The sequence below is a fragment of the Varroa destructor genome, unplaced genomic scaffold, assembly GCF_002443255.2.
Source record: "Varroa destructor unplaced genomic scaffold, Vdes_3.0 BEIS01000002.1, whole genome shotgun sequence".
In the NCBI taxonomy this organism is placed as follows: domain Eukaryota; kingdom Metazoa; phylum Arthropoda; class Arachnida; order Mesostigmata; family Varroidae; genus Varroa; species Varroa destructor.
In genome coordinates, this window is record NW_019211455.1 from 2,905,109 (window position 1) to 2,918,724 (window position 13,616).

Genomic DNA, 13,616 nt, shown 5'->3' on the forward strand with positions numbered 1-13,616 from the left:
ATCAATCGTTTATCCACGGTGATTTAGCGTAAGTTCGCTATTATAAATATTGTACCATCTTTTCGTGCGGATATTATCTGATTTAATAAGGGTCGGTATAATATATCGTGAACTCCCCGAAATGAACCTGCAGAAGAGGCCGCGTTCAGTGAGACTGCGGGTGCAGTAGTTCGAACATTCAGTTAGGTCTCGAACAGGAACTACTTCACGTTCGAATGCCCCATCCAGTTCTTTGCCACTTTCCAATATCAGAGCTGTTGTGGTACACATTTGTGAACCTGCTTGAAACATAAGACATACATAGTATTTAGTATCGTAGTATTTCCTCTATAACAGCTATGGTTGGTAAAAGTTACCGAAATAACAAAATGTTAAATTTAAAACGAATTTGCGTTGGGCTTATTTTACCGGCGTATGTATCGCTTTTCTCTCGGCTGAGGCCAATCGACAATTTGTGCCATTTTTCTCTGGTCGTTTCACAACAGAGGCGTGCGGAACTATAACACACCGCTGAGGACAACAAAATGCTTTCATTGCGTTGATAATCAATTAGTGAATGATCGAACCACAATCGGCGCTACTTAGTTTTCAAGTGGCCCTCGTCTTCCTGCCTGACAAGCGACAATCACCACCACGGCTCAAGACGACAGACTCGTACTGGAGCGCAGGTTACGAGGAACTTTCTGGACTTCAAAAAGCCAGGCAATAAAATTACCAGTTTGCAAAAAGCGTTAGTAGAAACGGGCGGCCTTAGAAAGTTTGGCGATGAATTCAAGTCTGTGTCCTGATCGTTTTTTAGATGTGGCCGTAATGCAATTCCAGCTATGAAGTATACGTTGACTTAGCTGTAGGCTATCTTCTTATACGGAATAAGCGCAAATAGTGATACCTTTGAAGCACCCGAATATAACTCATATATGTATGCACATATATATATACTAGACAGTGATGCAAAACTTAGCTCAGTATTATGTTATAAAACGCCAAGAGGCAAATCAAGTGAAAAAGTGTACCTGAAAAACGTATACTTACTCGGAAGGCAAAGATTCTCCATGTAGTCGCTTTGCAGATCTTGTCTGAACCCCCGAGGGTTCATGTACCTCGTTTCGGAGCTGAGACGACACGTTTGTCTTTGTCGGTTGTACGACGCTGATCGACAGGCGAAGAGAATTTCATTGAGGCATTTGTCTTCACATTCCGTTCGATTGGAAGCGATCACCTCTTTATCACCAGCACTCTCGAATCGATAGCCGGGCGTACGATCGAACACGTAGAGCCGATTGGGGCATTCAGATTGTAATTTTCCCGCTAGACGATTTATTATTAAGTGAATACATTAAGCAGATGAAATGTAATATGTTTTAATACGATATAGTATTAATACGTAACTGATAAGTCTAAAAGTAGGGGTCTACAAATGCTTCACCAATGGTGTCTTCTCCTGCTTTATGCTGCACCTGTTGAAAACCGTAATTTTTGAGCTGGATTTAGCGTGCTAGTCGCAGCGTGGGTGGCAGTAAAAGGGATCATCATGAATATTTGTTTTTATGCACACCTTACTTTTGTATGTAATCGATTCTGTTTTACCATCTGCTTTGAATTTTGTCTGGCGGTTTTTTACGCCTTCAGATGTAGACATTTCGATGCCATGATCAGTTGCATTCGGAAGGTGTCGCATCGTTAACACTTACTAACTGCTAGTTATACTGGAGCATCTTTTTAATAAGGCTGGTGATGCTGACTTCAAAATAAGTTCAAAGCAACCCATAAATCGTGTATGCCAGAAACAACCCGTTGCTGTATCGCGTTAACTACCTTATTTGGATTTCTGTATTACTTTTTTATTTATTTATTAGATCGTCGCGTGCTTTGTTATATTCTTCTTCTGTTCTTGAATGCTTTTTATTCGTCCCTCGTAGATCAGATAAGGTTGTCTCGGTGTTTGTAGTTGAAGAACGTAAGCTATCACTTTTCCCGATAGTAATCAATTTGACTAGGTATATAATTATAACTAGGTAAATTCAATGACGCTTCTGAACCATAATCATTTCTTTCATTTCCTTAGATGATCACAATGAGTGCTTATCGTTTGCAACAGTTCTTTATACACCGAGAGAAATTAATCTGAGCGGAAAAAATCTTCATATAAAGCTCTCCTATCTTCAGAACGGTTAGCTATATTAGGAAAGATAATCGTCGCACATATAACCGTAAAACACTACTGGCAGATTTCTCACGAGAAAATTGTTTCAGCATGAATTTATATCTCTCTTTCTTTTGTCTCTGTTAAGATTCTTAGATAATAAAGCAACTCTTCCATATACGTTAGGAACTAATAATAGAATACTGTTACACACAGGAAAGGCAAACTTCATTGTAATGCCACGCATTATTTTGGCGGACGAGGGATTCCGCTCCGTCAGGTTGCGACCTGTCGTAATACAGGTAGCAGACAGACTGCTTGAAATCCGGCGGAGTTGACGCAGTGGCACCTCGAAGACGTCCTGGCATAAAGTCGAACGAAAGGCAATGCGTTATAGCTGTAGTTTGATCCTTTTGACATCGGCGAACACATTCCTCGAGAACTTTAACCGGTTGTTCAGATCGAGTAATCTGTAACGAACATAAAAACAAAAATAATACGCGGCGTTACCTATTCAACCAAGCGTCCAATAGTGAGGTACTGTTCTGAACGAAACGTAACTAAGATATGCAAAATCAACTCTTCCATATACCGAAAACAGTGAATTATAGTTGTAGAACACAGTAGAATCGATTATTTAAGCTATAACTCGTAAGATAATGTAAAGCGTAACACAAAGCCTTTATAAATGACAGCCCATGGAACATTGTTAGCGGGTTCATTTCATTCATTCATTGATAATGGCAAAAGTTAGAATGGTGCGTGAATTCTTATTGGTTTCTCCTTGTAAGTGGGAGCTCCGAGCGAGCCCAATATAGGCGCGAACTTTTCTACCCTTAGTAGACTGCAGAGAATTTTACAAAAATTCTCTGCAGTCTACTAAGTTCTCTGCAGTTCTAGTTTAAGATGATTCATATAGCAGATTGAAAAACTTACGTGAGTCAAGTTACTTACATTTTATATCTAGGCCCTTTACTTAATTCCTGCAAAACTTATTGACCAGCCGCTATTGTGGGAGGTAATGTTGTCGAGGGAAATTCTAATATTAACGAATTGTGGTGGAAGTATCATACTGGGTTTGTAATCGTCGCGCAATGCGTCATTAACAACAAAGGCCTATTCTTCCCTGAAAAATGTTGAAGTATAATCTTACAGCATCGTTTGGAGGATCCAAAGGAAAAGCTCTTTCTAGCATGTGGTGGAAATCAGGATTTCATTATGCTTCACTCCCCATTTCAACTCGAATTGTGTAGTCGTTGCAGGGCAAAAACGGGTATTACCATGGACGTTCGATTTATTTATTTAATAGTAGTCCTGAGATATGCAGTAGGGCCGGCTACCACATCCCCTGAATCTAGGCGCGTTGCGTTCCTTTTTACAGCCACTTATTATTTGCAGGATCGATAACAGTTACGTTAAGTTTGACCTGGGCTAAATTTCTCCTTGCTATACAGATTGATCAAAGCCAGGACACCTAAGGCTGTGTTTCAAACAAAATTTAGAGATCGCTTATGAGCACTCCGCTCCCTCGGAAAATTCCCTGCCAAGCTTAACGAAAATAATTACAGTTGGCAGCGTTGTTATTTTAGGTAATCGTATTTGCTCGCTAATCGGGTCCACTGCCGAACATCTAGGAGAAGCTCCCGCAATCTTGTTATCATCTCGAGGACATTTTCCTCAAGTAGAGTGACCACCCCCCGCCCATGATTCGATAATGAGTAATAGTGAGAAGTAGTTTTGTTTGTGAAGAGCTGAATCATATAGTTACAGTAACGGTTACACTGTGGGCGACCGTGGCAACTGTGGAGTCCCAAAAGCTAACTACGAAAATGTGCTAGAATAGGATACAATGGGTACGTATGGTCCCCACTACTTTTGTATGCAAATACGATACACAGATGTGGTCTCTCTTCCACCGTCTTCTCTAATAAGATTTAAAGCGATGCTAGTCCATGCGTTAGTGACAATCCTGACGGTTTATGTTATATTTGTTGGTCGTATCAGCAACACTTGAGACTTGCAATTTCATGTGTTCAACAGAATCATACTAGATGACCTCTAAAATAATATTAAGGTCCGTTTTCGAGGGTGATTTGATAAAAAATATTATCAGGATATAACTAATGTCTGAAAAAGCTAATAGTAACATAAAGCTTCTTCTTCTGTGCGCTCTAACAGCATACGCGTATAGTTTATCGAATGCCAAAAGTTGCAGGCCCTTCAGAACAAGTTTCATCCTCAAAAAAAAACATGATCTTACGCACTGATACTCCCTTACACCGTCTCCGAATGTTGGACGTTTTTCTTCTTACGAAGCTGGCAACCTCAAGGCTATCGTTGAGTGAAGTAATCAATCAATGGAATTATAAAGTCGAACAGAAAGCTATCGCGGACACGCATGCCTGCTTCTCCAAAAATCAATTGGCCTTTATAAATCGACTACAATGAAACTAATCAATATAATGGAGAAGCTCGCAGATACAGAAGCAGTTAAATAAAAAGAAAAAAATGTTCTTTGCATATTGCCATCTTACTAGTACAATAAAGAGCTGCAGTTTATGAAAACGCTCGCGTCGTGTTCAGGCTTGCGTCGGTGTACGCCAGGACTGAGAACACAGTGAGTAGACCTAGTAATCCTGAAATATAGATAAAGGCCTTATGGTATTTTGAAATTTTTCGTTCATTAAGGCGTCGTCTTTATTCTAGCATATGCGAAATTGTTGAGTGACCAATAGACTGACGAGGGTGGTGGGAAACAAAGAAAAAGGTTATCATTTATTGACGACGATTGGGAGCTGTTCAGTGTGCTACTGTAGTGAAGTCTACAATGAATTTGCTTACGCAGTAACTTTTTTTAGAACTTACTTAAAATGAATAAGTGAGTGAACGCAAGAAAATAAAAACATTGGAACACATAGGTAATGCTACCTTTCACTATGATTTTATAGGTTAGGCTTCGACTGGTGAAAAAGGAAGGTATTATTGTGTTTTCGGGCCATGTACATTTTCTTTAAGTGCTTTTAGAAAAGATCCGCTTGGACATTGTTTAACACTCTGCTAATTATTATAAAGCCGCGTTAAACAGTAGCCCCAATTAGGCCAACAATCGGATCCGAATTAACTTTTGACTCGTAAGTTCAATTGCAGTATTTGTGTAGAAGTTACCATATGTCGTCTAACAGGATTGTTGCTCGAATAAATGCTCCAGGGATTCAAATTGTCGTTTGTCTACTTCGCTGTCCTTTTACCACAGAATCAAAGACCATAGTCGATATGACTCAGTGGTGTACTTTTGACAATGGTATAATGCTGTCAAAGCATAAATATGTGATGGTTCATTGTCTTTAACCATAATACATGACCGTTACTAAAATTTCTTGTGATTTTCGGATCATGATAGTAAGCAATCAGCATATCCAAGGCAAATTACGCATGACTGACATGCGGGTATTTAAGGAGACAATCCTTTTCATGAGCTTCGGTCGTTAGCCTCTGTTTGAAAGCAAGCTTTGCGTTAAATTCGCGTGTCCTGATTCAGAGGAGCTATCTTATAATACTAGGTTATTTATCTAGGACCTGCTCACTAGGTGAGACGCTTGTTAAGACCATGATTTTAACTGATTTTTATCATACAGAGATTAAGGTTGGGTCCGTAAAATGATTTCAAATGACAAAACAGTGTCATAAGCCTCGTGAGTTTTGGGCTCGACATACCTCAGAACAAATTTCATCCATTTAAATCCAATTTTGTTGGTCTTCATTACTCACAAACGACTTAGCATTGTGTCGATATAAAACTTCTTTAGAAGAGATTCGTTCTCCTATTTTCAATCGTCCATTTCGAGTCCGAGTTAATATAGAAGCCCGTTTTTACTAGTGCAATGCAATATGAATATACTTCTGAGAGAACAGAGACACCTGAAAAAGCTGGCAGAATATACGTGACTGTATCCTTTTCAAGCTGTCAACCAAAAACACACACTGTCTACGTTTGATAGGGCACGATTTATCTACGGTTCGTAAAATATCAGCCTGCGGATAATATTTTATATAGACAGAGGTTCTCGAATGCATTTAATGGAAACGCATTCTTTTTCTTTTATTGAAAAGAAAAAAACAACGGACAGACACCTACGTAAAACGAATTTCTTAGATCTATACGAATACCTCGCCCGGGACAGCGAGCAATTCATACTGAATAATCAGTATCATCATTCATGAATGATGATGCTGATTCACTTTCGTAATTAGAAGCTGCAGAAGCTAACTGTCGTTCAAATAGAGAGCAAAGGGCACGCGCTGCAATACCAGGTGCCCTCTTTTATGTGAAACAGGTATAGTTCTACGAGCTAGTAGGTAGTGAGTGAATCTTAAAAGCGCCAAATTCAAGCTTACATTGCTCGTATTACAAAACCTGAACGGGGTAACAAAATTTAATATTATATCACTAATTAATATTTTATGAAAATACATTTCTAATAAGATATTATATATATATATATATATATATTTACAATAAATTTCTCTTGCTACAAAAGCACTTCCCAAGGAAGACTTGACCCGGAAAAACTGTTATGTCTGTATCTTTGCTCGAATAAGTACTTTTCCAAATTGAGCACGTCATTACCATGTTTCACGATCTCGTGCCGGAGTTTCTAAGTATTAGCTTAATAATAATCCTTCGTAAAATAGCAGCCGATATGCGTGAAATGGTTTTACAATCATCGTTAAGAGCGCTCTCCATTAAGGCCATTTTCTAGCGATTTATTCAGCAGGCGATGTCAAATATTTTAGAGGTCAGACGTTTCATTCGTTCATAAGACTGCAGAGAATACGGAAACTAAACTGAAATGACGTATGGAATACAGGGATTCTGACCATGGGCGTGTTACTTTTCAGCAAACCAACGCAAACGAAGTATGTGAACTAATGGTTTTTCTTTCTGGACGTCCGGTTACAAGCGCAGCTAAGGCTCCCTGATAGACCTAGTTTCTAATTAAAACTTAATTCTGAATGTCGTTCGGGGTTTGCGTATGTTCCGTTGGTTTGTGAACGCTAGCAAAATGTTGTAAAGTAAATTTATTCTATTAGAAAAAAGTCGCCACCTCCTAATATAGTTTTTTCTTTACTCTATACACGGATGAACGGATGTTTTTTCGGGCATCTGCAAATGATTAAGCACGTTTAGGCTCGATATTTATTAGGCCGAACCCTGTCTAGTAAGCAGGCTATTACCGTGTATTTATACATTAGGTACCATCCTTCGAATGTTTCGATTTACTAGCTGCAATCGAAAATATTAAATTTATTTCTGAATCTGTACATAAGGTACTAACTCAAACGTCCTCGTTAGATTCATCACGTGCGGCATTATTAGAGAGATCTACAATGACTGACGAGCAGGCCAAACATGATTTGGACTTGATCGAATATTGTGCATCATTAGAATTATCACGACTTAATAATTTAGATCAAATTTAAAGTGATCCTTGCCGGCGGTGATCGTCGTGCAGGAAAAGGCATTGTGAAAGAACCACGTGTCCATGAGAAGTATCCATGCTATTGTGTATTGCGCTATTTCAGTTCTCTGGATGTAAGAAAATATTGAAAAATGTATGGGTAAAAAGGACTCGGAACATTCAAAACAGTACATTGATACAGTATAAATATGTGGAGGGACATTACCGATCTATAGTTTAGCTCTTCAGTAGGTATGAGTCACTGTGTTTTAACTAATGCTACTAGGTGACGAATAATGGGGACTGAAAACTCTTACGCCTACGGTTGTTGTTTACCGCAGCAGACGACATTCAGTCTAAAGATAAAGCAACGTGGAAATATACGATGCGCTGTTCATCAAGGGGGATTAGTGGTCTTCTTAGAAAACCAACTAGGTATGCTGTACGGCAAATCCCTGCTCCTTAAAAGCTTGGGATTGCACAAGTTGGCGCCGTTTCATGCTATGTTAAACTGTTATACATACCAACTCTACACGCTGCCTTCCTCCGCTGAAACCGGCACTAAGTTTATAGTCTGAAATTTTCTCATAAACCAGTTTTCCCAATCCATTGTTGCACGTTTGGGCTGAAACGAAGCACAAATTCAGTTTAGTACGCGGGGAAAATTGGCAATAATTATCAGCATCGCGAACTTACCATTCTGATTACTGTTATTTACTGCTAAAACTATTACTTGAGCCGATCCGTCAAGTAAGCGTTTATAACAGGTTCAACCGTCTGAAAGGTTTTTCTACGGTTGTGATTATTTGGTATTCATTTCATGTCCGTCATAGTTGATTCTACTGAAAAATAAACGTGGTTGGGGTAACAAAGTCTCAACTCGTCGGGAGGTAGATGGCAATTTCGAAATCGCAAGTAAAATATGCGCCGACGACGACCGTACCTTTCTGCGATGTGACTTGTCATATAGATAATGTTAAAGTGTTTGTGCGTTCTATTATTATTAATTGAAAGGTACATGAATGATAGGAAACACTCTTCTTTAACAAACATCAGGTTGCCTGACAGCTGTAGTGGTATGATTCACTACTGCCGATTCTAAATAAATTTATCGTTTTCAGGCCAACTTCTCATGCTAACGACAGACACGAATCCTATCCGGGTTTTTGTGTGACGCATGTGGTATAAACCAACGAAGGTTAAATATTGCTGGAGAATTATTAAATACTGTCGAGGGTGAACACTTGAAGGAGCGAAAAATTTAGACGCCTCTACCGTATTTAAAGAGAGCGTGACTAAAATATTCAGAATGGTTGTTTTTTTTCCCCGGCTTTGGACAACGTCACGTTTCGTGATAATAGTCAGAATAATTCTGCACAAAATCACTTAATAAGATACCTCCAGGTGGAGCGTATGTTTTATCTGGGTTTTAATTTACCTATACTCTGGGTAACGACCCTGAATTTAGAAAATATACTGTGTAATCTGTTGGCATACACTTATCAATGGGAGAGAGGTCTGAGCAGGCTGAAAGTGATCAGAGTAAATATTCTAGTATTCTACGAACATACATCGGACCTTTCGTATAAATCGAAAATAAGTACTAGTCCGTACTTCCTGTCTTTTTACAGACCCGTATGTGCAAAAGGACTAAACTTAATAGTAAAAATTAGTTTTACCTAGTGTCCAACCACTTTTGTTTCGATCAACGGAATTTAATTCGGCGGCTGAGATATTTTATATAGATGCTCTTTTTGTTTATACACGAAAGAATATTGAAAAGGGAAACAACAGAATCGGAGAGACGAATAATCTCAAATAGGCTGACTTGTTTGTTATTGTTGTTAGATCGAAAAAAAAAAATGTTTATTCACAGTGCAAATAATAAAAGCTGCCAATTCTCGACCGAAAAGTGTTTGCCAGAACAATAATAAGCGCCTACTTTGCTATCTTACGGTTATGCCTCTTTAGTGAAGCCAAATACCTTACTCCGACTTCTCAATGAGTTGTTTTTATTTGTGAAACAGACCCTTTTGCAAACGATTTGCCGACAATAATCGAAACGACGTTCGCTTCTGAAAGCTAGTACTAGTTCTGAAGGTTGATGCATGGCTATTTGAAGATACACGCTGAAATTATCGGCATGGACGCATTTGTTTTTTGAGAGGGCATAAATATGGCAAAAGAAATTTAATGAAGTGGGTAATGTACGAAACTCACGCCGTAAACGAAAGCGTTATTGTTTTTGACAAAGGGAAAGTTTTTCGTATTTATGCCGACGAGTACTTCAACGTACTACGTCGATGAGCTTGGTGGATACGGGAACTTATTCGTGGGGTAAAATGTTCATGTATTTTTTACATTAATATACATCATATGTGTTATAAATGTGTATGTACTAGGTTTTTATTGGATGTATTTGTTCTATTACCACTAGATGTGTTAGCGACAAAAATGAATTAGAAGTATATAGAAATTAAGCGTTAGTCCTGTAGACGCGTAGGGAATTAAGTTCCCGGCCATTGGAGGTTCGGTGCAACGTTATAATGGTTAGCTAGTGAAGCAGCTTGATGGCAGTTGATGGATTTGACTAGAAAAGCGTACGTAATGTTTGAGCCGGAACTGAGCCCTTTGTCGGTTGGAGAAACGAGGCTATGTAAAGGCAATACGAAACGATGGTGTTGAAAATCTTTTATCTATGCATCGATATGTTAATGTTTTCAAATACGACTAGTGTCCGTCGGCCAAAATTAGGTTTTTTTCGGTGTCACTTGAAGTACTACTCAAGTCGATTTAATGAACGATTAACTGAATCAATTGTATTGAGGTTAATTGAGAGTCCATTGAAATACATTGGCCGAGCAGCAAGCAGGCCCATACGAAGGCGTCGTGTATTATTTTTTTTTTTCCTTTCTAGTTTTGACAGATTAAGGGTTTATGCATCATGCAGATCAGATTTAACTGTTTGACAAACAGTATCGGTAAATTACATTATCGATATTATCTATAAGCAAGATTGAATATTTTTCCTTTGTCTAACCTCCGCAATGGCTACATTTTGCTTACTCTAATAGAGCCAATGGCTATTCGAAGGTTTTTCCAGTGATTAAATTATTTATGAAGCCTTAATACATCACTCCAAGATTATAATATTAAATTTAGCTGATTGAGTTCTTTGATTTCAGCCGTTATTAGTTCGTCGTTAGCACTTTGATGAAAACAGGAAATGGTGCACAATGTATAAAAAAACGCAGGCTTCTTCGTTGCCCGCTTGCACAATCTGTAATCCCGGTAACGGCAATAATCATCAAGGATGACTATGCATGTATTTCGGACGTGGGAATTATTAGAGGTTCTATTTACCATATTATAGCGCATATGGAATTCTAGTGGGAAAATAGGCCACATTTAATCGCGAGGGCTTCGCCTGGAAGGATGTTAAGATAGAACAAAATCAATCAAAACATGTATTATTCCCATATGATTAGGCTTCTAATTTTTTGAAAATATTCAGATTTCCAGCAAAGAGCGTTACCGTTTTCATTTTATGCTATAACATACATCACACCGGTCACATTAGTGAATATTTACACCTTTTCAAAACGGCCGTTAACCATTTTTGGCTTATTTTGGTACCCATCGATAAACAGGCAAGCCTGAAGTTTCTTAACTTCGTAGCGGTCGAAAAGTCTGCGTAATTAGCCTATCTGTCACACTAATAGTAAAGTCATAAATTGCCGTTAAACTTCGATAATTGATACTTATACTTTTCTGACCATGTGTGAGGCATTACATTAGATTTCGCAGAATTTTAGGGCGAATCAACTAACATTACTGCAGTAGCTAAAACCCTGGCGACGACCTAAACTGTCACTGAAAAGTTGTCAAGACCCAATTTCAGCACCAGTGACGGTCTATTTTAACTTAACGAGAATAGTCACTTTTAGATGTTTATTACTGAGCGAATAACAGGTTTCTCGGATTGAGTTAAATTGCAGAAGTTATTTACCCTTCATATGAGAAAAACCAGCGGGACGTAACGGACATATATCAATAGAGGGCATTTTCGTTCCAACCGAGTGCCTCTTTTGCATTTGTTCTTGGTGCACCGTAATGATATTGTTACTGCGATGACTTAAGGGTCACTGGTGCGCTGTGGACGTTAAGCGGTGGGGCGATCAGCGATGCGTTTTAAAAAAAAAACGCATCGCCGAGTGCTTATTTAAATTCAAAAAGAGCGTTCATTTGAATTTAATCAAATGAAAGCGGGTTTCTGAGCACCTTATGTTCCTCTGCAAGAATAACCCAGAATGTATTAATTGCAGGGGCCCACTTTTAGCAAAGAACATAGAGGAGCATTGAGGGCCTAAAAAAGGACCGCTAAAAAGACCCAAGTGGAAATTGGTATGCGGATCGTCTACCATGTAGGAAAACACGCGGCTCATTCTACCGTGTTCCTAGTAACAAAGTCCCTTAATGCAGAAGTGCACATAACTCGAATCAAATACCGGTGCAGGACATAGGATCGATTGAGTCCTTTCTACAGTGCAGTGGTAATATTTTTAGCTGCTAACCGAAAGAACTAACTAGTTTAAGTTGGGATCTCGACGTTTACACACTCAAACCTTCCAGTAAAAAGCCCAGTAATAAAAGAAGACAGCGGTATTTAAAGAGTGCTAGTTAGGTTTACAATAAAATTCAGATTCACTTACCGAAGAGTTAAGTGTTTTAAGTTTAAATTTCCGAATCATCGCCTGAAGATCAAATTTTCCTTTTTAACGGATCTAAGCTGCCATCCGATAATTATTGTCAGACCAAGGTTGCAAGTAATACCGCGCATTCATATGCCCATCCGTCTAACAAGCTACGGAAGTTTTTTAGACCACGCGTCTCCGTTTCTTCTTTGCTGTAAGCAATAGTCTGCCACTCGATTTGGTTACAACGTCGACCGTACTTAGGTTGATAAAGCTTCTTACTCCTCTTTCGTCGTTATTTGAGTCACTGACATTGGTGACTGTACTCCGTAGAAGCAATTACGGGGGATCAAGACATCGCTAATCAGTCGGCGTCGCCAATCAGCGAGCTTTCCCCCTGGCGTCCTCAACTCTAAAGCCTAAGTCTATGGGGCTTCCGGCATGAGACCAATGAGGCCGAGATTTTGTGCCTTTTTCGCCGCGTAGCTCTAAAAACAAAGATCGCAAATGGCTCATCATAGTTTTTCATTCTTACCTGAGTGTTACAACCCCCGCTACAACTAACGGGGCTTTATCTGTGTACTTCGTAACATCTTTAGCTCTGTCTTGAAAGGATCTGCGTGTTTTTTGCCTGGTTCCAAAATCGAACGTTCTTCAACTGAAAAGCCCCTCACCAGAAAATCTTGAGAACATAGCTTACCGGAACGATATATGAGAGTAGGTGATCTTACAAGTCGCCCCCATATCCCGTGTAGATTTAGTCTAGCTGGCAATGTCAAGTGATGATATTATGTCGGGTGTCAGGTATTTACTAGCCAGGTTTTCGGTGCTCCAGCAGAAAGACCTGCTCTGACAGAGTCGTACTGGCTGAAGTCATCTTTCAATGGATGCCGGTTACAATTCGACACCGTTTTGTTTATCTTTATGTAGGATAAAGAGTCTTTTATCGCTAATTCATTCACACAAAGGAGATCAGGGGTTGAAGTAGAATAGAAACAATCAACAAAAAGGCGTTAGTCTTCACCGGTTAAAATGAGGGCAATATGATAGTGCCGAGGGTGCCAAAAATACAAGTAGAACTATTTAGAAGCCCATGCAATGACAGTCAGGAGAGTTTGCAATATTTATTATAGCACCGTTAACTTATATCGTTTTGCCTTCAACTGAACTTAGACGGGTCGCGCACGCTACGATGGTTTATTGTCAGTCGTGTTCGATGGTTAAGAATTTTGGCGAAGCTTTCTGCCCCCTAAAGGCCATGCCGCGGACGCGTTTGAGCAGTTTAGAAGATTACTTTCGACTGAACAAAAAAGGCCATCA

At 39.2% G+C, this 13,616-nt stretch overlaps 1 protein-coding gene across 5 annotated transcripts in view; it reads right to left on the reverse strand.

Moving 5' to 3' along the window:
* nompA (no mechanoreceptor potential A) overlaps positions 1-13,616 on the reverse strand; it is a 47,452-nt gene that overhangs the window by 15,753 nt on the left and 18,083 nt on the right. For all 5 annotated transcript variants that reach the window (XR_015321549.1, XM_086980572.1, XM_022790577.2 and 2 more), the window contains exons 2-5: positions 8,127-8,227; positions 2,358-2,613; positions 1,033-1,308; positions 128-278 (exon numbers count right to left, since the gene is read on the reverse strand). Coding sequence is in view for 4 of the 5 variants with exons in the window: in XM_086980572.1 (XP_086836698.1) it covers positions 128-278; positions 1,033-1,308; positions 2,358-2,613; positions 8,127-8,227 (784 nt within the window). In the remaining variant the exon portion in view is untranslated. The remainder of the gene's footprint in view (positions 1-127; positions 279-1,032; positions 1,309-2,357; positions 2,614-8,126; positions 8,228-13,616) is intronic.